The following is a 27,561-nucleotide window of genomic DNA, read 5'->3' on the forward strand; positions in this document are numbered from 1 at the left end:
AAAAAGTGAGTCTGAATTGCTCTGAAGTTCAGAATATTATAACTAAAAGAGAACATCCAGTCCAGAGTCTGATGTGCAAGTCCGATTGCAAAGCAGACTGAGATGGGCACGGTAGCCGGCAGATATCCTGAGGTAGTTCTGCAAAACTCACACTCTGTAGAGTCTGCAGTTTGGAAATCACTAACACAGTCCAACTCCTCGACTATGGAGATGTGAGAGTTGAGGTTCAGCATGCTAAAGTGACTTGTCCAAGGTCACACAGCAATTATTTGGAGTGTTGGGCCTCCCTGGTGGTGCAAGGGGTTAAGCACAGCACTATGAAGCTATCCACAGCCTCTGCAGTACAAGTTCAATCCCCGGCCAGCCTGGGAGCTACCCACATGGCACGGCAGGCCTCTCCTGACTCACCCGCTGCTCCCCTCAGCAGGGTATTTCAGTTAGTCTGCCTGTTCTGTTCCCCATTCTGTCTCTGATGAATTCTCTACCCCTCACACCTCTGGCCTGTACCCCAGTTCTTGTGTGCATAAATAAATCTTAAAAAAATTATTTGGCGTGTTGAGAAGAAGATAAAATCCCAAGGTGAGACTTCCCAGAGGTAGGCACCTAGCTGTTGTTCTTCCTCCACATTATAATAGTGCAGATAAAAACTAGGTGGTAATAGCAACCATAGTACATACCTTTTCCAACATAGCAGAATTCTGGGAACTCTAGCCCTAGATCTCCTTCCAGTGAGCTCTCTTGGTAGCTGAGCAGTACATATTTGCAGCAAGGTTATATGGCATGCACTCCGAGAGCTGGGTCCTGGAGCAAGCATGCCTATATCCTATCCTTTTTCCCAGAAAGCTGCTTGATTTCTTTCATTTTCTCATCTGAAAATGTGCCAGGTTTATAAGGTTGCAGAGAGGATCTAATGATAGTGCCTGTGAGTATCTCGTGTGGCTTGGTTCAGGGTTTGTGGGAGTGATGATGGTACCACTTAGGTGGTGCTGGCAGTGCTAAAAGCTGAGGTGGTACTGGTTACTGTTCAGGCTGCTTTGGCATCTGTCTCTTTTTCTGATGTTTGACGTCCTGTTCCTTATCTTAGCTTTATGCTCCTGCTTTCACCTACTGAAATGGAAAAATGTTGTCATGCTCACTAAATGTAGCTTCTAGAGGGTTCTGGACTGTTGGAGATGCTCCCTGGTCACCCCCATCCTTAGCTTGCTCCCTTCCATCCTTTCTCACAGCTTGGCCTTTGATTCTCTCTTCACGCCAAATTCTCTTCCAAAAAGTTTCTTGCTTGATGGTTCATGGGACTGCCTAGGTGAGCTCTCAAGGCATGCCCCAGACAGGCCTTCCTTGTTATAATTGGAACAAGTGGGAGACTTTCAGACTCAGAGAACTCACCTCCCCCCAAATTGCACGCACCACTTACCATGAACTATTCAGGGGAAACAAACTGAAGTAAATGAATGATTAGTAGAAGAATGTGGATATGCTATGAAGCGAATATGTCGCTCTTTATTGTGGTTATGTAATAGGCTGCAGTACCTAGCCCAGGAATGTGGAATAGCTGGGGGTCAGCAGAGTACAATGGGGTCACTATAATGGGGGGCTGTGTGCATGCAACTCCATGGTATACTGAGGACCAGTTCCAGAGATAACAGATAACTGGCCTTGAACTTTTATTTTTTAGCAATCTCTTGGTAGCTAGAAATAGAAAATTAGTTTCTATAGCTAAGAAATAACTCTTTTCAAAAAGCATCAGTAACAGTGGTTCTCAGAATACAGTTTCTGGATCAAGAATATCAGCATCCCTGGGGATGTTACTTGCAATTTCTAGGGTGCATCCCTGGACCTACTAGGTCTTTGGGGCTGGGGATCAGCAGTGACACCCCCAATTCTGATATGCCCAAGTCTGAGAGCCACTCGACTCCTGATTTATCTATCTCCCAGACCGTGGCTTTGATAGGAAGATGTGTGGGTGGTGGGGGAGGGTGGTTGCTCTGTAAACCTGCATTAGGTGCTGGCTCTTGATTCATCTTTATTCCAAGGTTGAGGTGTCCAGATAAGGAGAAGTAGGTGCATCTGGTTCTATATTCTTTGATCAAAGAATATCTGTAGCTTGTGGATAAGAGAGAAAGGATTGACTGATACATTTTTCTAAAATCAGAATGTTAAAAATGAAAACTCATAATAGATTTAAAAAATCTACTCAATATATAAACCACATAACTGCTTAAATTCTGTCACTTTTTAGAATGTAACTTCCATTAACATGAATTTTATGGATAATACTATATATAAAATACATATATATACTATAAAAATATGAATGATTAGTAGTTATTTATATACTACATAAATAACTATATCTAACTATCTATATTTATATACACATACACCCCCCAACAATATTTTCCACCAATCTTTAATTTTTATTTTTTGAGGGTATTGAGTATAGCCCTGTGTTACTACAAACTTCTAATTTTATCCCTCCTTTTCCTTAAAGAATTTTATGACATATTTATTGTGGTATCAAATAAAATCAATATAGTCATAAGCATTTTATGATACTCTGCATAATCTTTGAAACTATCCTGGAAGTTGGAAACTTAGGGGTTAATAATCCTGGGCTAGCCACTAAAGGGTGATTCTCAAATTGGATAGAAAGAAATCATCAGCTGTGTATAAACAAGTAAAAATTTGGGAGTTGAATATATGAAAACCTTTTCTATCATTTTCAGAATTTCAAGTGGGAAATGAAAGAATCTGTACCCCACATTCCATAAAGTGGTAATTTAACTAGAGATGAGGTACCCGGGGGTTGACAATGCTAGAACATGTGAATGAGCTTAAACTCTTAGCAGATTGCCTGCATCAAGTAATCATTTCAGCACACTTACTGCTAAAAGTTTCAGTTTCCCAAGGAAATAATAGGAACTCTGGGATTTATTGTCAGGAAGTGTGAAATTGAATCTAGACTTTACTGAACTCTATAACTTGAGGCAAATGTCTCAACTTTCTAGGCTGTACTTATTTGGCTTAAGGATTTTTATTTTAGTCTGTAAAAAATGATAGGTGTTGGTTTTAGATGAACAATTTCTGTTTTGCCACCAAAAAATAATTTTTATGTACACAGTGAAATCAGAATTTAGATAGGACAAAGGAGATTTTGTGGCTAGAATTTGCTAGTCTGAACAAATTTTGTATGCTTTTCGATAATCTTTCTTGTAATCTTTTCAGAATCTGGGTTTAGAAAAAATGTGGCAGATTAAATCTTTTGAATTAATTATAGGGCAGATTATCTTTGAAGTTAGAATATGGGTTTTATGATATTTTTGCCTTTAAATATCGTTGGTTCTGGTTGATAGCAACTTTTCTTAGTATATTATTTAGTAGGCATACTGAAAATGTTACTGCTTAGTTTGTAGAATTTACAGGAGCTGGGATGTTCACAGGTATTTGCATTTTATTTAGGTTTGACTGCTTGACTGTATTTTTTAAATGTAAAGTATAATGCTATTAAATCTGAAATATTTTCTTGCAGTGATCCATACGTGAAACTTTCTTTGTACGTAGCAGATGAGAATAGAGAACTTGCTTTGGTTCAGACAAAGACAATTAAAAAGGTATGTCTTCTTCTTTAATTAAACTTTATTTAGTCAAAATGTGATCCAGTTAAGCTAAGTATTTTGGCTCTGTGTAAGTTTATATTTTAAATTAATGGTGGAAATATTTTTCACTTTAAGGCCTCTCATAATATTAAAATCTATAAATTAAACATAGATCAAAAATTTTTTGTATTAATCTGATATTGCTTCTGGCTTTTAGTTAAGTGACTATAAAAACAGATTTTTTTATTTTTATTTTTTTTAATGTGGCACCTGCTCTACCACTTCCATTATTATTTTTTTCAAAGATTTATTTATTTTTATACAAGAACTGGGGTACAGGCCAGAGGCATAGGAGGGTGAGAAGATTCATCAGAGACAGAGCGGGGAGCAAGCAGAACAGGCACAGACTGAAATACATTGCTGAGGGGAGCAGTGGGCGAGGCAGCAGAGGTCTGCTGAGCCATGTGGGTTTCTCCCTGGCCAGCCGGGAATTGAACCTGCTTTGCAGAGGCTGCGGACACCTTCACAGCGCTGCGCTCAACCCACTGCGGCACCAGGGCAGCCCAAAAACAGATTTATTTTTAATTGAGATAATATCAGGATATACCCATTAAGACAGTATTGTAACTAGTGTTCCAAGTAGCAATTTTCTCCTCTGCAAAGAATACAGTAAAACAAGGATTTGTTCTTATTAGCTTGTTATTTTTCATAAAGAAATTTAAAATACATTTATTTGAAATGGAGTTGGTTTATGGAATTGGTAAAGACAAAAGGAACGGTGTAACTTGAAATAAGCATTGCCAAAGTAAGAAAAATATTTTCTTAAAAACAAAACAATAATAAAACGAATTGTGTCTCTTCTAAAATTTCACACACAAAACTTCATGACAGGCTTGTTGCCACAATTATACCTTCATCCACCATCTCCATGTTCTTATATACATAGATAAAATATAAACAAGTATTTAAACCATATTTGGGCCATTTATTGAGATGCATGTTTTCTATCAAAAGTGTTGCTTTATCTGTGCTTTAGTATTATTTATAGATAACTATTATTTTCCCCTCACCACCTTTGGGGGGCAGATAGTCTAACAGTTCGTGTGATAAGCATTTCCTGGAGAGCCGCGGTGGCTTTTTGAAAAAACTGCCATTGTGCAGACGCCCGGGCTCCGTGACCAGGTCACTTTGTGTACGGATCAGCCATCCTGGCGTGTCCGCCACCTGGCATTCGGACTGGCATTAAAAATCTGTTTTGCAAACAGGAGCCCGTTTTGATTAGTGGGGAGGATTTGCAGGAAGGACGGAGGCCATTGTTCTGTTAGCTGCTGTCACTGGCTCTGTTATCAGCGGAGCGAGGCGCTCCTTGTCGGCCAGGCAGGCAGGCGCCTGGTCACCAGCTGAAGGTGGAGGGGAGCAGAGAACCAAAGCCAGCGATCTGGGATATTGAGATGTTTTTTCTTCGGAGGGGAGGTCCTCCTCCCTGCTCTCCTCGGCAGAGGGTGTAGCTGGAGCTGGGCTGCTCTGCCTTGCTGGCAGCCAGCCTCCTGGTTAGTATTTCTGTGCTCACGGTGTAAGGACTGCTTTCATCCGCCTCTCCTCGTGGCCGTGTGCTTTTGGTCTTCCATGTATTTTGTGGTCTCATGTCATTGTTTTTGTCCCCCAATGCCACCCCCGTCATTTGCATCTCGCCCCCTTGCATATCTGTGGAGCTGCAGCCCTTGGCAGGCCTGGGCCAGCCCTCTCTCCCCGGCTGCCCAGCGCCTCTCCCTTCTTTCTCTGCCCTCCTCTCACTCATTACCATCCGGCTCCATTCAGAGCTAAAAGTATAAACCCGATTATTTAGGATTGGGGTCACTGTGGAGTTGGGGGGTGGGGAAAGTGCTGGTTATTTTTAATGTCAGTTCAATAGTGTATGAATTCTTATTTTTTTTAAATTTTATGTGCATTTTGTTATATATTTTTTTCTTCCTGCACTAGTAGGTGAAAGGAAATAAAGACAAATGTCACTCTGACTGAAAAATACCTGTAGTCTGACTAAAAAATACCAGTGAGATTGTGCCTTTTAGTTTCAAATTTTTAGATATAATTTTAATGAGAGGTGTTGATTGAAGAGCATTTTGCAGGTGCACGGCAGGTATGGGTGTATCTTTCATCGTATTGGCTGCCCCTTAGTTTCAAAGCATGTTTGGCAGTCTATCCTTTGTCCATGCTAAGGACAAAAGTATCCATTCTATGTCCTTGTGAGATAAAGATTTAAAATGATTAATATGGAGATGGATGGATGAATGGACAGAGAGGATTGAAGGATAAGTAGATAAATATTTTCAAATCTGATTATTTTGAAAAAAAAAATAGAATTGACTTTAGCTTGTCATCAGGTGTTTTTTTTTTTTTTGGGGGGGGGTTATATGATCTGATCATCAATATTGTTCTTTATAAAATGCTCTTCAGGTTTCAATATTTTTATCAATAGCAAAACACTTTCACTCTAATCCCACCTGCTTCTTTGCTCTCCAAAGCAGATTTGTGGCAGGTTGAGGAAGTGGGCAAAGTTCATTTCCTTCTTGATAGAATAATTATATCAGTGTTAATTTATTGAAAGACAGCCTTATAGTTTTAATGATGATGGCTCTTTGTCAGATCCCTGACATTTTCCTGGTTGGTATGGTTTCCTATATATATGAATCATTGGTTTCATAACTAACATCCCTTCTGCATTTTTTTTTTTGTTTATAGAATAGTCTCAAGTAATTGGCTAAGTTCTTCATGTATTGCCATTTCGAAAATCTCTTAGCTATTTTTTTAATCAAGAGACATGTTTAAGAAAATATGTGGACTGCATTGTACTAGTGACTATTCATGTTCAAAGACTGTAAAAGATATTACAAGATAATTTCTCTTCCAGACGCTGAACCCAAAATGGAATGAAGAATTTTATTTTAGAGTAAGTTCTTCGTTTTTTTGATAGTGATTCTCTTTGATAACCTGATATAGCATCACAATAGATTGTTATTGAGTGAAAGCTATTTTTATTGTATTTTTTTTTTAAATATGAGAAATGCCTGGGTGTCCTGAGGTGTCCCAAATTTCCAGACTGTGAATAGTGGTAAAATCTTGACTTATTTCATTTGGAGATGTTTTAGGGAAGTAAAAAAGAAAGTTTTCTAAATACCATGTCTTAGCTTTTCTACTCAATTTTTTCCTTAAAAGTTATATAAAATGTAACTAAAGCAATAATTTAATTATTTCTATGAGTCATGGGTCATGAATTATTTTAGAGAAAGAATAAAACAATAGAGGCAAATGACTGAAAAGAAACTTAAAAATTACAAGTCATGTTTGGTTAGGAAGGAAAATTTTTGTAATTCAGGTGTTCTGTGTGAGTGTATCTGTAGGGATAAAATTATTTCTGGAGTTTAAATGTCACTGAATCAGGTAACACTTCTTCAACCTTTTATATTTAATATGTAGAAGAATTATATGTAGAAATGACTGAATTCTGTGAACTGAAGTAGATTACTCTGTACTGATTTTTAGCAGTTGCTGCTAGTGTTTTTTCATACTGAAATTTTAGAAATTTTAGCAATATTACAACACTCAGTTACTTAGTGGAAAGAAAGTGGGTTTTTCTTTCTCTTTATAATGGATAAATTAAATTTTGTAGTAGTGATATTCAATTACTTGATCTCTAGAAGTGCCCCAGATGAGATCTAATGATTAGTGTTGCTTCCCAAAAACCATATTACCATTAGGCCCATTATAATTTTCCTAATTTCTTTCAATCACGGTAGTATTTTTTTTGTGCTCCAAACTTGGTCTATATATGACCTCTCTTTTCTCTGTGTCCACAGTTGGATGATGGTATTGGTATTTTAACACTTGGTGAGCCCCTACCTGTAGCCTACACTAGATGTATTGTGAATTACTTCACGAAGGACTGAAAACCTGATCCACAGATAGATGTGACTGGCCCTTCAATAATTCTCAAGTAGAGCTTCCCACTTGTAAAATACCAAGTTACTGAGCTCCTCCTTTCGGTTGCACACTTTGACCACATTTATGTAAATTTTAGTACATACACCTTTTTTTTTCAGTTAATGTTGGTTTTATGAAAATGTAAATTCTATACATTAGGCCTTTATTTATTAGACAAATCTTTCTTGAATGTCTATTATGACCAGCTCCTACCCCACCCAGTCTGTGGACGCAGTGGCCAGCAGCCTTCTTGGGGCTTATCAAACACAAACCCTCAGTGTAACTGCCTGCTGCTCCATCTCTAGGCTGGGGCCAGGCAAGGGGCGAGAGCACAAAGCTTGTCCAATGTGCTGTCAAATATATATTTTTTAATTTTTAAATTTTATATATTTTTTACATCATTTTTCATTTTTGCACAATGTATGCATTTTCCTCTTGGTTATAGTCCCTGTACAATTCCCACCCCCTTGTTTTGATCCTACTCCCTCTCCCTGCCCCCCTCATAGTGTGTCTCTGGTTTATAGTTGCTTGTTGATTTTGATATTATTTTGCTCCACTCACCTTCTGAAGCAGTGTGACCTGGGTCACATCTCCTGCTCCAGCGCTTCCAGCCTTTGTGGCCTAGGAAGAGCCCCTCTGGACTCACCTCTGTGGGTTCCTTCCTCTCTCAAGGAGCAGAGAGGAACCCTCACTTGGTAGGGTTGTTTCCAGACTTTGCACGCAATGATGTGAATAAGAACACCTACCACCGTGTCTCACACTTGTTGGAACTTACTAAGTGACACTCGGGGCTGAATGGTGACCCTGCCATTTTGGTGAGGTTTTGAAAGAGTAAGAAAGAAGCAAAAAGATACTGAAAGCCAGTAGCTCTGACATTGACCCCGCATTTCTGGAAGAGGGGCATTTTTTATTTATTTGTCTCTCTAAGGTTCAAGACATAGGCTCTGGGGACTGGCAGGCCAGACCTGGGCATCACTGCAGCCTCATGGTCTCAGCCCCTCACTTGCAAATTGGGGTGACAGTTAGAAAACCTAGGGTTGCTGTGAGGGTTAAATGAGAGCATGTATTTTTGATATTTATTAAGGAAATAATACCTTTTTTTAAAAAAAGATTTATTTATGCATACAAGAGCTGGGGTACAGGCCAGAGGTGTGGGGGATGAGAGGACTCACCAGAGACAGAGTGGGGAGTAGAACAGGCAGATTGACTGAAATACACTGCTGAGGGGAGCAGTGGGTGACACAAGAGAGGTCTGCTGCGCCATGTGAGTCAGCTCCCTGGCCAGGGATTGAACTCGTGCTGCAATGGCTGCAGATAGCTTCTAAATGCTAAGAAGTTAACCCCTTGCACCACCAGGGAGGCCTGAAAATACTACCTTTAAAATAAGCATGTTAGGGTCTCCCTGGTGGCTCAAGGGGTTTAGCACCGCGCTATGAAGCAATCCACAGCCTCTACAGCACAAGTTTGATCCCTGACCAGCCAGAGAACAACCCACATGGCTCAGCAGACCTCTCCTGTTTTGCCCGCTACTCCCCTCAGCAGTGTGTTTCAGTCAATCTGCCTGTTTTGCTCCCCACTCTGTCTATGGTGAATCCTCTCACCCCCTGCATCTGTGGCCTGTGCCCCAGCTCTTGCATGCATAAATAAATAAATCTTTTTTAAAAATAAAGTAATCATGTAATGGTAATGAGGGCTTTTTCCATTTTCTTCATTATTTTTATTACTGATGTAATAATTTTTTATATTATTATTAGAACTAGGAGATTTCCTCAGGCATAATAGGCCCTGTGAGAATATAACCATGGTCTACAAGCATGGGGAAGCAATTTAGAAATTTTTGAAAACTATTTAGAATTATCCTTCCTGTGTTAACAAAGCAGCCAAAACATTTTCTTCCTATATGCCTGACTACTGGATGTAGACTAATATAGCAATCAATAACTGAAAATTTTAATTAGTAGGTACAGGATTTTTGAAAGAGTAGATTAATTGTTCTCATTTCAAAATTGAACTGGATGCATTATACATTATAAAGCATTCTATCCTTTGAATTATTTATCCTTTGAATTTTTTCTGCCCATTTAAAATAATACTGTTTATGTTCTTTATAGGTAAATCCATCCAATCACAGACTCCTATTTGAAGTATTTGATGAAAACAGATTGGTAAGTAGATTCTGGTCCTTGATTTTTTGCTTTGTTATTTATTTATTTATTTATTTTTACCTTTACAGCTCAATTTACTATATAGAAATCATTTGGGTTTCATGTTAAGTTTTGAACAGAGACTGCAATAGTATGAAAAAAGATTGTTACTTTAATTCAGTGCTTTTTAGCATGCTAAATTTAAATACATTAATTCAAGCTTGAGATATATGGGGAACAATCTTTAAATACAATACTGACATTTCTTAGTTACCATATTATTCCCAAATGATATTTGCAACTCTAAACTGTCATACACAGAACAGTTCTCCTATGGATATGGCAAAATTGATATGCCATAACAGTCAGAATTGTAGTCATTTGATTTATTTTTCAAAAACTGAATATTTAGAGCAGCATCTCTTAACATTCTTATGTATATTGCACTTCTGACAGTAAATAGGCTCCCAAAAGATATTTTTGTCCCATTGCTGGTGCTAACAAATATTTGTGTGTGTGTGGCTAGGACAGAAAATGGATCTGTTGGACATACATGTTTTTATCACAGTTGATATTAGCGGAAGTCACACTGGTGATACCTCAAACTATATGCTTATGCTCTACTGTTGAGAACACAGAATTGTGGCAAATCTATGAAGAGACCTAGTCGTGTAAACAAACCTTTCAGGATTTTTAAATCTAAGTCAGACTAAAACACTGTGATTCATTCAATAGTTAATCTATGGTGACTTCTTTGGGAAAACAAAAATCTAAGTACCAGTATATAGCAAAAAGTGAATTTGTATTTAGCAAATAAAATTAACTTGTATTTTTGAAAGTGGTGCTGTCTCATGGGAGAGTCTCAGAAAGTACCTTTAAGCAACAAGAAATAGGCCTGAGACATAAAACTGATGTATACTTAACATTTTACATGTTGCATAAAAATGCATGCTTATTAACATTTTACATGTAGCTGGATAGTAGGTAGAGAGCTACCTACCTACCTAAAACAGGCATATCTGATATAACTAAGATTTCATTTTAGAATGGAATTTCAAAAGCAAATCTGGCTGAAAGCATTTTGCCAGATTTAACTAGCTAGAATGTTAAATACACATAGTCAAGTGTTGCAGCCATGAAGATAAACATGCTTATATTATGTGCAAGGGTTTAAGGTACATGCAAAAGTGGGGTTATAACTCAGTGTGGTCGGTTATACTGGAATTGATCTTCTGTAAAACCTCTGTATATTATCTTGCTTAAAAGGAATGGTCTTTCCTTCACCTTCTTTCTGCAGAATTCAAGTGAAGTACTCGATTTTTGAATAGCTTGAGATGAATAGATTATATGCTCTGGAGATGCCTTTTAACAACTCATTCAGCTCCCTGTCCTTGCAAATGATAGGAGTGGGGTCTGGAGCCTTCATATCTTTTAAAATTGCCGGTGGTGGAAAACCTGCTGATCTCCTTAGTCTCTGCCTAATGATTTAAACTTCTCACCCTTATTATAGAACTTGAAAATGTATTTATCGCCTATGCTTGGGATTAATTTCCTAAATTAGGAAGCCAACAGATTCTGATCGACCATCCTGATTATCTTTTTCTATGAAAAATATGGATTCTTGGTAGCTTTGCATTGTACTTGGCATTTTCTACCTTGAGTGATAATTAGTAGTACCAAATAACTAAATGTTTGCTGTGTCTAAGAAGTTCTTTTCTTCGTAAATTGGAGGCGAGATTCTGCTTAGGGTATAGTTCTTAGCACTCCATGTCTCCCTGAGTACATGAATTAGGCAGTAGTGTGACACGAAGTCCTCGAGGACATAGTGTGTCCAATCTCATTTATCAAGTATAGTAATTCTCCTTCAGAGAGAAGATAGGGTCAGATTCCTCTTGTTAGGTGTGTTTTAATTCATTATTTGATTCATTTTCTTAAGAGAAAGTCACTACCTAGGGAAGTAAAGTTTCCCATCTCAATCTAAAACAAAGACTGTACCCTTGCCATGGACCCAAACAAAAAAGGGCTTTGAAGGCAGAGCACTAAGAAATCTGGTGTGAATACAGGCTTTATCTGAAAAATCCATGTTTTAGGATATTAATCCCTAGCTTGGTTCCACAGTGTTGTCACTATGCCCTGAATGCTGAGGGTTGCTGCTCTCCCTTTGTTGGCTATTAATCCAGCGAAGACAATACGTGACTGTCGTGGTTCTTGGCAGTTTCAGTATTAAACAAACAGGCTTCCATTGCGCTCATAGAGATCATTTTTGGCATTTAAAACACATGCCTTGAGAAAACAGGTTTGGATGTATGTAAACACAGGGTTAATCCTCCACCCTTGACTCCAGAGCTGTTGACAAAGTCATGCTTTGTGGATTTTAAAATAAACTTTTTCTCATTCTTCGCAGCTTGATATTTTCCCCTCCTATTTTTTCCTCCCTCCTAAATAAGCCTCTGTGAAATAACTGATGTTTCTGGACCATGGAAAATAGTAAGTTGAAAACACAGAGACTATCTTCATGTGAACTGCAAACTCAAGGACAGATGTTTGAACATGTGCTTCTGTATTCTATAGGTCCTTTCTGCAAAAGTAACAAGATTCCATGTTTCTATCCCAATTGTGACAATATCGCTGACTTTTTACTGGGAAACAGTTCCCAGCAGCATTTTTCCTGTGTGGTATTTAAGTTAATTTACTACAAAAACCACATGCACACCCCTCTTCAGCTTACTTTCCCTGGGGGTGCTTTTTCTCCTGTCTAGCAGATGGGAGAGAGTATTCCCACCAGCTCTGGTACTTCCATGTCTGGCGATCATGTATGTGTGATATCATGCCACATATGGGTCACACATAGGCACACACGTGCACCTGCATTTAAGATACAAAGCCTTTTAGTAACAGGAGGCAGTGCACTAACCAGCAGTGTTGTGAAGTGTGCCCCACCCCCCACTTAGCTATTTTGTCACTTGTAGATCATGGTCTAATTATTTAGCATTAAAGTGACACTGATTCTGTGGGATGTGTGATTGTATTTATAGTGTGTTTTATTAGTTGGCATTCCCTGGTGGTGGTGTGGTGATATCATAAATAACAGAGAAACCTAACATCACATGCTGGTGACAGGTTTTCCTGCAGCTCAGGCATTTCTCCTTGTTATTTGTTTGGGCTGGGGGTTGGGGAGCCGGAGTGCATTCCTGTGCTCCATGCCCGTCCCTGGCATGGACCTGCGCGCCGGAGTGCCCGCTGCTTGGGGCCAGGAGCTTGGGTCCTGTGAACGCGATGCCTGCGGGTTTGGATCGACAGCGAGAGCAGCTCCAGTGTGTGTGCTGCCTTCGTCAGCTGCGAGAGCTCCCTGCTGGGGCCACTCCTGTCTGATGGAAAAGCAGCAGCTGGGAAGGTGCTGTTTCAGGCTCTTGCTGTTTAAAAAAGAGAGAGCGCAAGTGAGAGGGGGCAAGCTGCACGGAGCCCACAAGCTGGCATTGGAGGGGGAGGCCGCGGTCATGTGGTCGTGGCCACCCTACCCTCTGTCACAGTGTGGATGAGAGCTTTCTGCTCTTACCCAATCATGCCTGGAATGCCGCTTGCCACTTGGGTTATTTCTGCTATCTGTCGCTCTCAGCGCCGCAGTGCTAACGGTTTGGCAGATGGGACACTTTTTCTTGGAGTTTGTGTCTTTGGTTTTTGACTCCTGGCTGCCCCGGGGCTTGCTGGTGCCGCTCGCCTGCGCCCCGCCGGCCTCCTGGGCACCATGGCCCATCGGCTTCGGTTTCATTTTGGCTCTGGTCGCAGCAACACAGCCCCCGAATCGGAGATCCTAGACCAGGAGAGAGAAGACGACTTTTTCATGGCATTCCACACCCTACCGCGGCGGAGCAGCCCGCACCCCTTCGCTCCCAATGGGGCCGAGGATGGCGGCCCCAGCGGCCTGCAGGAAGGCGTGGGAGCGCTCAAGCGCAGCTCGTCCATGTTTATCCCGCAGCTCCTGGGCACCATCGACGCGCGGCCCACCCGGAGCTCCTCGGTGCAGATCTCCCTGCAGCGCAAAGCGGCCGAGGGGGCCCCCGATGGGTGCGGCCCCGCCGAGGGCCTGGAAGGGGATGTGGGCTGCTCGCCTCGGGGCGGCTGCTCGGAGCCCCCGGAGCCCAGGACCCCTGAGCGCTCCCCACCCAGGGCAGCCCGGGCACCCTGTGCCCAGGTCAATGGCTTGTGCGACCGCCGTGCGCGGTGCCCCATCGCGCTCGAGGGCCGCGAGGAGGCCGAGCGGTCGGGCCGCGGGGTCCGCATCCAGCACCGGGCCTCCAGCGCCGACGTGCGCCAGGTGAGGCTCATGCCCTTCGGCGCCGATGGCCAGGGCGGCCCTTCTGCAGCCGAGCCCAGGCGCTGGTCCTTGCAGCACGTCCCAGATGCTTCTGGAAGTACCGGGAAGCGGTGCTTTGTCTTCCAGCTGCAGCAGCCGCCACCTGGCTCCCTGGGGCCCGGTGGGGACCTCAACTTCGGTTTCACGGGCACCAAGGGGGACAGGTTGGTGAGGTATCCCCGTATTCGCCTGGAAAGGAGCACCTCGCACCCCACGCAGCCTCGAGCCGAGCGCGGGAGCCCCTCTGAAGAGCGAGGGCCCTTGGGACACCCAGAGACACCGCCTCGGGGCCGCAGGGTGGCTCCCGAAATCCACAGGACGAATTCCATGGAAAGGACGCCACAGGGCCAGGGATGCACCTTTAAAATCAGGCAAGATCAAAATGCTGGGCAACAGCATTTCAGAATTCTTGTGACACGGGGTCCAGAGGACACTCACCAGAGTCCGGAGGAGAATAAGGCCACCAGCCCCGGGCCCATGGCAGCCGGCCCCCGGGTAAGTGACAAGGGAAGGCCAGGCCGAAGGGGCTGCTTCAAGCCCAGAAAGCTTAGTCTGCAGCTTTATTATAGCAAACTCCATCCTCTTCCAGTCCCGCAGTGGCTCTGCTTCAGGCCTCTGTAACTTTTTGCATAGCCCCGGGTGCAGTGTTTGGTAGAGTCCAGGCAAGTAGTTAGCTTTTCAGCAAATATTGTTTCTCGAGGTCCTCAAAGTCAAATAACTGTTTTGAGAATGAAAATAACCCCCCCCATTGCCCCTTCTGAATAAAAGAATTTGTAAAATGTACTGCTTTAACTTGATCTGCTCTGTCCCAATATGTCAATGAAATAGAGCCTGCGAAAACATTTTCCTGTAAAAAACATATGGTTTGAATAAAGGTGAGAGAATATCACCCAAAAAAAAGTTGGGGGTGGGGAGGGAAGGGAAGAACTTGAGTCTAATCTGTTAATAATTAAGTGGATGTGAGATTTGGTCAGTTTTTTCTAATGGCTGTTTTGCTATAGAGGGTGGGCCCTTGTATAATTTCTTCCTTTTTCTTTTCTTATGAAGTAATATTGAACAAGAGTAGTCACACTTGTGGGACAGTAAAAAAATGTGTTTTTGAAGTAGATTGGCTTATGGGCCAAGGCTGGGTAAAACCGACTGGGACTTGTTAATGGTCGGATTGCATGGCGGTGCAACTTAACACTGCCCACTTGAGTGTCTAAGCCAGGATGCTGTATATAGAATAGTAAGTGCTCTGTGTCCAGCTGTGGAAACAGACGCCCTAGAACAGATTTGGACCTTTATTGTGCCTGTAGTCTTGCTCTCTCCCTTTCAGTGAAATGGAGTACGAAGAGACAGCTGCTAACTCCTCCAGGCAAATGATGACTTTGCAGCTTTCATAGTTTAGAGTGGAATGAAAAGTTTTATCAGCTAGCTTCCCTTTACTAGCCATCACTAACTATTGAGTGCTTTCTTAAAGAACAGCTTCCTTGTATTTTGATGTCACTTTTCCCCTAAATTTCATGTGCTTACTGATTTGAAGATAAAGTTGTGAAATATCGACAGAACTCGGTATGCTGTAGAATTGTATTATCTTTTATTGCCTTTATTGAGAAATATTTTTGGCCTTTCAAGTAAACTTGATCCATCACTGATCTTCATCAAATACATATCAGTTGCTAAATGCAAATACTTGATTTTTCTTGGTATTATATAATTTTCCTTTTTTTCCCCTTCTGCAAGCCCTTTTGTTGGGAAATGTCTGAGTGCTTTGTTTTGTCCTGAACCAATACTTATATTTTTTAAATATGGTACAAATTTTAATAGGTAATAGCTTTTAATCTTTACCCAGAGAAAGCAGCATCATGAACACTGTAGCTTTCATCAGATGCACAACTCTGCTGACCTTGCACCTCTGACCTCATGAAGACTGACAGGCAAAATGCATTTCCTGAAGGTCTGATAACTTCCATCATCTTACCAAAACTTGAGTCATTTTGCAGTTAGATATTGAGGACAAATGAATTTGTATAGTGACAGTCATGTTTGACTTGAAGTTTCTAATGTACTTAGAAAATAAATAGAATCTACTACCCATTCTGTACCTCACATACCAGGGATACTCGCTTACATGGACCACAGTGGAAAACAAATTTCATCAAAAGCTTAAGTTCTAGAAACGGGGTTTGCTGCTTCTTGTTGTTTTGTTGTTTTTAGGAAAAGTCCTATCTAGTGCACTGTAGTTTGTTTTCATTGTCATATATGTGTTTTTGTACACACAGATAAATTAATACATGGTTGGTACTGAGCTGGTTTTCTTTTAAGCAAAATCGTTTTTCTTTAAGAAGCAAAACCAAAACTTGTCACATAGCAAAGCTGTCTGCTCCATTCAGCACTCTGTACGTGTTTCATACGGGCAGGCGTGTTAAGTGTAGGCAGCAGCTGCCACGGCCTTATTTATCTTGAGGGAAAACATTCACTTGGGCGTCTGCAGTCTGGCTGCCACCAGGCCTTTTGGACGTTTCAAATATCTGCTTTGCTCAGAAGGACATTTTGTTATTAGTTTCCATGGAAAACGAACTGAAATTACTTGCAGCCTGGCTTTTGAATGCTTTCAAAAAACTTTCTTGATTAAGGACCACTCGGCAATCCTTTTACAAATGTGGTCCTACTTCATGATCTGGGCCTCGTACCTATTACTAGGATGTTGAATGCTGGTCTCTGTCTGTGCTACCCAGATAGCCTGTCTTGAATATGCAACATGACTCCAAAAAATGTTAGCCAGCCAGAGTCCTAGGAAAAAAACCCAGGAGCCTCTTGTGATGATAGATATTTTCACCCAGGCAGATACCCTTGGAAAAGTAGAATCAGGTATTAAGGTCACCGGGTATCACCAGTCATATAATTTCAGGTCTTCAAACTTACGGGTTCAGTCTGTGGCATTGGTACTAGCTGTTTATGATGACTTTATTTTCTTCAGTTCGTTTTTGTGTTATTTAGCCTGCTTGTGAGCTTCTTCACTGCATGAGGGCCGTCCCGAGGAAGCTGGATCACTGTCAGCTCTCACGCGTGCCCTTCCACACAGTTCTGTGCTTAATGACGGTGAGGCTCTGCCTTTTACAAGCTGCAGGCACCACTTTCTAATAGCATTAGTGTCATTCGGGAAGGTTTCAGGCCCACTGTGTATATAACATTACACCAGGAACTGGGAAGGTTTCAGGGACTCTCTCAGTTTCTTGCTGACATGGGTTTGTAATATTGATATAAACAGAGGGAGGGTGTTCTCACACCCACTGCCTGTGCTAGTCAGGAAGGAGGACCCCCAGCTTTCCTTCCCTCCCACTTTCTCTAGCCTTTTCCCTGTGCTGGCTCAGTGGAAATAAATTTCACAGAAGTAGCATGGTCATCCTTTGTGATTAAAAATTCATTCAACAATAAAGAATATCCGAGCTATTTTTATTTAGGGGGAATTTTTATTTGAATCTAGTTTGAGAGAAGATGATGTTACTGTACAGAAAAAAGTTGGCATTAGTATTAGTTGATGTCTCTTAACCTAAGAGATGAATCTATGAGTATCCTATGTATAAACCATCCCTTTACATAAAATTAAAGACAATATTATAATGGATAAGAAATAAAACTAGTTTCCTTTCATTGCTTTTTCCTTGGATACAGTAATAATTTCTCTTTTTTATTGAGTTAATATTGGTTTATATCAATATTTCTGTTTTAGAGGTATAGAATCTTCTCCTTGAGATGTTGTTTCTCTACCACACCCACCAGCAAAACACCCACAGTCCATCCCCATAGTCCTTAATGCCCCCTCCCCATTTTGTTCTCAGACACCCCCCCACCCCCCTATAACCTCAACTATATCCAGCTTTCTAGAGTTAATTGTTAGCTTGGCTTTATCTGCCTCTTTGTCTCTCTATATTCCACATATAAGTGACACCATTGGTATTTAGCTTTCTCTTTCAGACTTATTTTGCTTAGCATTCCCCCTCCAGTTCTATCCATGTTGCTGCAAAAGGCAAGAGTTTCTTTGTTGATAGCTGAGTAGTATTCTATCTTGTGTACATATACCACATCTTCCTGATCTGTTCATCTGTATTTGGGCACTTAGGTTGTTTCCATAGTAAATAGAGCTGCAATGAACATGGGAATGCATGTTGTTCCCCTTTGCATTAGTGTTTTGGTATTCTTCAGGTAGATATCTAGAAATGGAATTTCTAGGTCAAATGGTTGATCCATTTAATATTTTGTGACACCGCCATATTGTTTTCTATAGGGCCTGGATCAATCTACATTCCCACAAACTGTGTAAGAGGGTTCTTTATTCTTCACACCCTCATGAACACTTGTTGTTTCTGGTCTTTTTGATATGAGCCATTCTCACTGGAGTGAGATGGTATCTCATTGTGGGTTTGATTTGCATTCCCCTGATAAGCAATGAACATTTTTCATGTGCCTGTTGGCCATATAAAAAATACGGTCACATCATAATTTTCATGCCATCCTTATGAAGGGGCCATGCTTATCTTCTCTGTATTGTTCCAGTTTTGGTATATATACTGCCGAAGCAAACACAATTACTTTTGTTAATATGGTCCTCCAGAGAATATTCTAGTATCATCTAACAGAATTTCTAATCTCTTAAGGGATATTTGGAAACATGTAGGCAGACACAGGGTTAACACTGCTAAGTGTTTTTACACATGATCACACAACAGTGATATCTCGAGTTTTGTAGCAGTTCAGCATTTGAAGAGTGTTTTCATGGGGATTCCTAGTCTGTATAACTGACCCAGGTCAGGGACCTTGTCTCTGCAACTGGTCCATCTTCAATAGCGTGATTTCTCTGCTCCCAGTGAAAGTCTGGGCTACTGCCATTAAATGTGGTAGCCCCTGTACCTGCTTATTAATCCTCGGACAGACCAGAGACACAGAACAACAGACAGGAGTAAATGAAGCAGGTGGCCCATCGGCAGTGGGTCTGCAAGGCAGTGGCTACTGTCCCACACTGGTACCATGTCCTGAATTGATGCTCTGGTGACCTCTAGGTACCACCACATTAGGGAGAAGACTGAATTTCAAGAAGCCTGCCTTTTTCATACTAGGAGGAAAGGAGACTTCACCAAGCCAAGTGGAAGTGTCCTAAATTGACTTGGAAGATTTCTGGGTTAGACTGTAGTTGCTGCTTATAATTCAGACACTTTGTATAACTTCCTTTAAGTGCCCACCCAAACTGCCTCTTTGAAACAATTCTATGTTTATTTTAGGGTGTTAGGGATGGTGCCTTATGCTCAGTAAGCAGACAGTGAGGCCATCCCTCCAGGGAGGAAGAGCCTGGGTTTCCCCCAGCAAATCTGTCTTTCAGGTCCTTGTAATTGACACAGCCACTGTGTGACCTCATTTTTATTTTAAAGGGGGTCCAGGACTTTCTCTTCTCCCATAGTGTACTTTGAGGAATCTGCCTTCAATCTGTGATCTTATGTTATTGTCCTCATTCTGGGGGGCTGGGGGCATTTTAGGTTGTTACTAAGCATTATAAGTTTTTGATGGTTCAAGTAGTTGATAGATTTACAGTTTCCCTTGCTTATGCTCAGTGGGTTAGTCTAGACCTTAAAAATATATTTAATGGCCTATGTATATCGTAACTTACATTATAACTCACCCATTTTCTTGAGTCTTTCAAGCTTTATAATAAATCCTACTTCTTGAGTATTTTTTTCAGATTTAAAAATACACAATTAGTATTTAGTTGAGTCTTGAAGGAAGGAAAAGCTGTTTGGTCCAGATTTTAAATGTTGAATTGAATGGAGAAGTTGAGGAGGAGCATGAATATTGAAACGTGTGCTTTAATCTCCAGCTAAAAAACCTAGCCCTTCTTCAAAACAGGGAGTTTTCCAGTCCAGGAGTTAAAGCTCCCAGCTCTTTTTAACCTTTCTAAGGAGCTAGCTTTAATATGAACACTGCAGGCTATTAACACAGCTCTGAAATTCTTTTGTACTGTTTTCCTCATGACTGAAAATACCTTAAGCTGAGTCTCTCTTCAGTATGTACTGACTGATTATGCTCTTCCACTTGAGAAAAGAGACATTAAATTATAATATAGCTTTAATCATCTTAATATAATTTTAATATGTGAGGTGATTAAACCTCCTATGGTAGCATTCATGCTTTTAAAATATCTTGATACAATATTCTACACATTCGCGTATTGTTAAGGTGTCCAGGTGCTGTAGCAAAAGACAAAGCAATGAAAATATTTTCTGTCAACAGTGGACCATAAGACCTGCCCGCACTCTCAGTGGGAATTACATCAGCCAGAGGTGCCCCTGTTCTGCAGTATGGCATACATCTCCTGCTAGTGTGCCCTGGAGTCATTTTTACACGTATAGCCTTGCAGAGCTGTGAGTTTCCTTAGAAATTATGTCTCTTTCAGTTAAGAGGAAACTGAGCGGGAGTTTTGTAGTTACAGATACTACTTCTTTTATCTCACTGTACAAAATAATTGTTTTTGAATCATGCTGCCTGTGATGCACAGTCTCTCGTGATGAAAGATAAAAACTTGGGAAGTCTGGCTTCTGAACTCGGTTCAGTAAAAGGGCGAGCTGAGGTGAGGCAGTGCCTGGCATTGAGTCACTGTGGCAGTCACACCACAAGTGCTGGCACCCAGGCAACGGACAGGACACAGTGGGTCGTGATGGGCAGGGATGATGTCATGGAGGAAAAGGTTGGAACCGGGTCTGGAAGAAGGACCAGGATTTGTCCCGTGAGCGAATGGGAGGGGTCTCGTTTGGAAGACTGAAGCGAGAGGTGACTGCCACTCGTAGGGGTGCTATGTTGCCCAGGAATTTCCTTAATCCTGATTAGCAAGTTTCAACAAATTGTTTTTTTAAGTGGAATGTCACTGAAGAATTTAAAGGGTGTGGTTGTCGGCATGAATAATTCTCTTTCCCATCGAATGTGGAGTTGAATAAATTCCTTCTTTGCTTACTTGCCTTCCATGAAACTGTTTTGTGGGCACGTGGCCAGACCAGGTCAAGGACAAAGACCGTTCCTGCTGTTGAGTGGCAGTAGCAGGGATTAGAAGCCTGTCACTGTCATTGTAATACCATGGGGCCATAACTGGAGCAGAGATGAGTAAGCTGTCTTTATAGGGTTTGACTCTGTTAACTGTTTATATATGAAATGAAGAATTGATCTTGAAGAGCTGGAGAAAAGAATATTCTAAGCCCTTCTCCATATTTCTTTCTTTTTGAAATACTTTAGTAGAAGAAAATGCTCATCTTTACTGTACCATATAGGAACTGTTAATTGTCTTCAGTACCTACACCAAAATATTATATGCACTTAACAATATTAGTGCAGTTTTGTTTAATGCAGACATAATAAAAACAAATCAAAACATTTCCACCATTCAAATGAACACATTCTCTTATTTGTGGACGCAGTCACAAATAATTACAATTCCTGTTGATTGGATCTAAAACCTAAACAGAGCACTGACATAAATTCGAGATTTATCTAAACCTAGATTATTTATTTCATATAAAATATTTCACACATTTCCTTTCAGTAAAGGAACAAAAAGTATCAGATCTGAAACGATACTACATTCCTAATCTCGGAGATAGAAAAAGAAACAACTAAGATGGACAGATTCAGCCATAAAACAGTATTGAATTTCTAAACCATGAAGAAAATTAACTCAGGAAAACAACAGATGTTTTTTCTTAGTGAATAATATTATTTCCTCACACAGTATATCTTTTTCAATGTCTGTGATTTTACTCACATATTTTTGCTAACAGATTTGTATGTTGTCAACGTTCTAGTAAATACTAGAAGCTCACTGCGGTTCCCCATTCTGATTCTCCCGACTCTGCTCTGGGATGTAGCTACATAGAAGTGAGTCACATAGGCATGGGTTAACAAGGACATAAAATCTAATCATACAAGTCACATCACATTGTACCTTTTACATTATAAAAATGGCGAATGACTATAATACGTGATAAGATTGGAGAATTTACGGTTGATATAGTTTACTCAAATTGCTGGTAGTTATATCCTTAGAGATGACTGTGGGTGATTTTCATACACTTATGTATTTAAAAATGATAAGGCAGATGATAGGCCAAATGTATACTAAAAGTCTTGTGTTTTGAAATATGGAGTTAAACCAGAAGAAATTGTACCTCTAAGCAGAAGCCTTTATAAAAGGTTTTTATTTTCTGTTCTTTCAGTAGGTTTGCTTTCTGTGCCATTACCAAGAATAGGTGGATGGAAAGAAATGCTTTTAAAATCACTGATTGCTATTTTAACAGAATTTGATGACTGTAGTTATATCCAGACTTAAGCTGTTACAACCTTTCTTTGGTATATTTGTCACACAGAATTTTAAAATTGGTAATTATGAAATTGGTAATTTTCTTTCATTCAATACAGAGAATAGGTCAATTTAATTTTATGTCTACAGGTACAGAATAGGTAAGTATGAGTTTTATACTTGTGTTTTATATATTTACATTATTTCTTGTAATAATATCATATGCTTTCTGAAACTCACATGCTTAAGCATTTTTAAATGTTTAGTTTTAATTGTAAGTTAATTAACTGAGTTGAGATGGCAATTTAACTTGTTTAATTCACAATTTATAGAAAAATGTGCATATTTCATATTTGTAAATCAGGCAGCTTAAATCCCATTACACTTTAAATGAAGACCTGTTACTTTAAGAGGTAATGCTAGAGTCAGTTTATTAAAATACAGCTGAGGCAGTCCCCAGGAACAAGCAACTTCTGTCTCCAGGGGAACCCGCTGAGCAATTGGTGTCCTATCTGGTGCAGAGCCGTGTTTTACATGACACTTGCAAGCTTCTGAGGGCTGCCTAGAACTTGGGGATATAGAACTCTCTCTGTCCCCCAAGGCTGATCCTTTTATTGAGAAAAAATGGAATTACACATAAATGAAAGATAGGTATTATGGTAACATGCACGTCACCCATTTCAGTGAATGGTTTACTGCTCTCTGAGAGATTCTGATCCAACACCAGCACCTTGAGAAAAACCAGGAAATGTTACTGGTCTCATTAGGGAGCCCTGAATGGAATTCATCTGCGAATTCAGGATATATTAATCTGAGGATCGTGATATAACCCAGATTCTGCAGAGCCAGTGTGAGTTTCCAGAAGCCAAAGATAGGTGGACAAGATAATTTGCAAAAAGAGACATAGAAAGACAAAAATTAATCTTGGAGATCAGAGTACCTGGTTGCTTTAATCAAAAAGAAAAAAAAAAGCATCAGTTCTTTTTTTCACAAAACAAGTACCACTTCTGGGTTTCATGTTTTTCTTTCTAAGCATATGATAGAAAAGCCCCTTGTCACCCTGCCCTCCCCCTCAGTGTTGCCTGTGCATTGAAGAGCAGCCGGAGTGTGATGAGCTCAGCCAGTACAGTAAACACAGGCCTGCACCTGACGTCTATCTTCTGGTAATGAACAGAGAAACTGCAGGTTTCCAAGTGTTCATGGTCTCTGTTTCAGTGCCAAGGAAGGGCCTCCTGGAGGTGATGCTGAGAAAGCTGTGCAGAGAGCTGGGGAAAGATCATTCGAGACAGAGGCAAGAGCCAGAGCACTGGTTTTGAGGTCCAAGTGTTCCCGAGGGTAGAAAGAACAGCAAGGGGGCAAATCTGGTGGAACTGGCCTCCAGATCTGAAGATGCATAGATTTTTGAAGCCAGAATGGTGATGGGGTGGGAGGAGATGGGAACCCCTGTGAGGATGTGAGGATGGAGGGCCACAGAGAGGACTTTGAGCAGAGGGGCAACAGTGGCTTCCTGGCTGCTGTGGGAGGCTACAAGGCAGGTGGGGAGGCCCTCGCAGTGATGCAGGTCACCTTCAAGGTGCAGAGCCAGGACCAGGCCTGGCGTGTGGTCCCTTCTGCCCTCGATTCTTGCAGATCCTGGGGTTTCTTGCAGATTCTTGCAGATCAATTTTCTCAGAAGTTAGCCTAACCGTAATGCTTACTTAGACTGTCATTTTCATACTGCAGTGCCTAAGAAAATGGGAAGCTTTTATTCTCCTTAAGCGAGTGTTATTTTGAGATGCTTGCTGTTGCCTGTGTCATGCCAGGACGTGGGTGGATTTATTTTTGCAGTTTTGTACCAAGGAGTCTGCTTCTGATTTGCAGATTGCATTTAATATAAGGCATACTGTCCATTGATGAATAATGTGTGGGCTCCAAAGGAGATACACAGCTTTTAAAATAGCTCATTATCCTGCAAGCCTTGCCCCCAGAGAGAGGCAGGAGTGCTGTCCAGAGCCAGGGGTTTTGCATCTGTTTTCCCTAATCTCTGAGGTCATGGTTTTGGCCTGCTGGTTCATCACGTGCTTCTTTGACAGACTGAGGACTTGAAGCAGACAGACACAATCTCAGTTCATGGAGAAGAGAGGGAATGGGGAAAGCATTTTTAAGTCACTGTTAAGGAAATAATGCTCCCTTGTCTCAGCTACTGAAAATTTCCCTTGCAATGTGGGTTTAAACAAAAGAGGGGCAAAAACAGACGTCATGCTCTGTGCTGAAGTCCTTTCGGCATCATGCAGTGCCCACGGCCAGGGGGTACTGACCTATGTCTTGTGCACAGCTTGTGGGTTTGGTGGAGCCGAGGCAGTCCTTCCTGGAGCAGAAAGTTCCTCTGAGAGAGGGAGCTCTTGGGGATGTTCTCCCACTCTCATAGCCGTGAGGGTGTCACAGGCGGGGAGCGGCAGGAAGTGGTTCAGAGCCGCCCCCTGGCATTGCACCGCTCTCTGTTCCGAGCAGCCTCCCTGGAGGTGGCTTTTCCTTGTCAGCAGGTTTGTGCTTTGGCCGAATATGTTGCAATCTTCTCTCAGTGGCCAGGTGGCATCTGTTGGAATGTTGGGGTGTGTTGCCAAGCAAAACAGATGTAGGAAGATTTGCCTGAAGTCGGGGGTGAAAGCAGGGTAGTGGGAAGGCAGGTTTATGTGGGGGTGGAAGCAGCTACAGAATAGAGGTCTAAGGTTTGTAAGTCGTTGCCTTGCAACTCTCAGAGAACCAACCTAGCTTCACGCAAGTGTTTCCCAGCCTGTTGAATGGCCTTTTTCCTTTCCCACATGTCTAAATGACAGAATGTGGCAGAAAGGATTAAGTGTGAGCATTCTGCCCACTTCAAACTACTGGTCATCGGATTTTTAATTTTATTGGCTATTTCTGCCTACTGAGTGGCTGACTTTTAATGGAATAGCATCTACCAAGGATACTGCAGATTGAATAAAGAGAATTTCACTGATTCTGTTTATTCAATACATGGAAAGGACCCATGGCCCAGAAGGGATTTATTGATGGGGGAAGGGAGGGCTGCAGGAATGAGGCATGGTATTCAGTGATTGCAAATTCTCAACCTTTGGGGGTTGAGAACAGTTAAGTAGTTAATGCTAGTGACCACCTGGTTGATTTGGTTACTAACCCCTGCTGTCCTTACAGATTGAGTGAATTTATATTCACATGCCCTTCCTTCATTGCTCCCAAATACACATTTTGTTAATGTGATAGCTCCTGCTAAAGGTGGGGATGTCCTTTAGTGGCTCAGTAGTCCACAAAATAAATTTCCATTCAAATAAGGCTGTACTGGGCCTCCCTGGTGGCACAAGGGATTAAGCACAACACTATAAAGCTATCCACAGCTTCTGCAGCATGAGTTTGATCCCCAGCTGGCCAGGGAGCTACCCACATGGTGCAGCAGACCTCTCCTGTTGCCTATGCATAAATAAATAAATCTTTAAAAAAAAAAAAGGCTGTACAATACCTGTGTATTAAAAGCAACAGAATGTTCCAGTGGAATATTTGCAATGTATATAGAAAAAAGGCTTATCTCCCAAAATAGCTTAGAAATGAAAGGAATAATTTTCTCCTCAGTTCCAAACTGCAAGATGTAAGTGCAAGTAGAATTCCAATCCTAAACTTGCAAGACTGGTCTGTCCTGTTCTATCTTACCTGCAAGTTCTACTTTTCTCCAGGTAACTAAAGTATCTTCCTTTTGTAAATATTAACTGAGTGCATTTTTGTGGCTTTTGAAAATGGCACTTCTTGAAAGTGTTGACCAATCATCAAATTTTCATGAATTTCAGAAAGTGGTATATTGATTGTATTTAAAGCAGAAAATAAAGAATGCAAAGGACCTTCGAGGTTACCTGGGTCAACCAACATCATTTTTTAAAACAGGAAGGTTTTGCTAAAGGCCCAAACCACTGTTCTTCCTGTTGCAGTTAGCGCAGGGGAGTATAGCCCAATCTTGGTCACTATGAGTCTTCCGGAAAGGCCTCCCAAAAGGAGCTCACCCTGAACTATTGCTATTTCATACATTTTCAGTTCAGTAGAACCTTCTAAGCACATATTAATAATTGTTTACTCACTGTTACTCTTATAAGTCATGGATTATTATCTAAGATAGTCATTTTTTAATGCAAATAAATATTTAATAATGTTGCTATCAGGGCCTTAAAAGGTCTTTAATACACTTTTTTTTTCCATAGAAGAACTGGGTTGTAGGCCAGAGGTGCAGGAGATGAGAGGATTCACCAAAGACAAGATGGGAGGCAGAACAGGCCGATTTATTGGAATACACTGCTAAGGGGGGCAGTGGGTGACACAGGAGAGGTCTGCTGCGCCATGTGTGGGTTAGCTCCCTGGCAGCAATCGAACTCAGGCCTTAATGGTGATAGTGCTGGTAGAGCTGAGACTTAACCCCTAGGCCACCAGGGAGGCCCTGTACTACACTTTCTTTCATCACTGAAGTTTCCAGGATGTCCATGATCTTCAAGGTGAGTTTGTTGCTAATTGTTTATTTCATGTTGATCAGTAATTCCGTAGTACCTCCTCCCTCTTTTAATTTGCTCTTTCTGTTCTGTGAATTCCCCTTCATATTTCCTTACCTACTATTCTCTGTGCTCTTGTTGCATATGTGATATCAGCTAGATAATGTAAGATATAACTTTAAGAATTCAATAGGGTAACATGCCAGCTGTTTGGCATAGTTCCTGGTACATTTTAGTGCTTGATGAACATTCATTCAAGGTTTTTTTTTTTTATTATTATTATTCTTCCCTCTGAAAGAGAAGATGTAAATTCTTCACACATGTGTAGGGATTGGAAACAGCTAAATTTATATCAGGACACACGTGTTTAGTTCCTCTTGATATTTTTATTACTTCCCAGGTTTTGTCATTGGCCTTTTAGCTTTAATGAATTTTGTGCTGTACTCTATGGAAGAAACATAACCAAAAAATCAATAAAAGGCATTCATTAAAAAGAGTCTATGATTCATTTAACTACCAAGTGGCAGCCACATTTGTGTTTATGACTTTAAGTTAAGAGGACTTTAGAGACTTGAGTACATTGTTCCCCTCTTTTTAAAAGGCCAGATGACCACTTCTTATAATGGCAACCTTCACCCCAAACATATTTCTGATAACTTTCTGAGTGTCA

At 41.0% G+C, this 27,561-nt stretch overlaps 1 protein-coding gene across 3 annotated transcripts in view; it reads left to right on the top strand.

Annotated features, from left to right (window-relative positions):
• NEDD4L (NEDD4 like E3 ubiquitin protein ligase) overlaps window positions 1-27,561 on the top strand; it is a gene marked incomplete at both ends in the record, with an annotated part of 297,800 nt that overhangs the window by 163,020 nt on the left and 107,219 nt on the right. For all 3 annotated transcript variants that reach the window (XM_084252061.1, XM_084252062.1, XM_084252063.1), the window contains 3 exons: window positions 3,530-3,611; window positions 6,505-6,543; window positions 9,686-9,739. In XM_084252061.1, coding sequence (XP_084108187.1) covers window positions 3,530-3,611; window positions 6,505-6,543; window positions 9,686-9,739 — 175 coding nt within the window. The remainder of the gene's footprint in view (window positions 1-3,529; window positions 3,612-6,504; window positions 6,544-9,685; window positions 9,740-27,561) is intronic.

The sequence above is a fragment of the Talpa europaea genome (assembly GCF_964194135.1).
Source record: "Talpa europaea genome assembly, chromosome: 13".
NCBI lineage: Eukaryota > Metazoa > Chordata > Mammalia > Eulipotyphla > Talpidae > Talpa > Talpa europaea.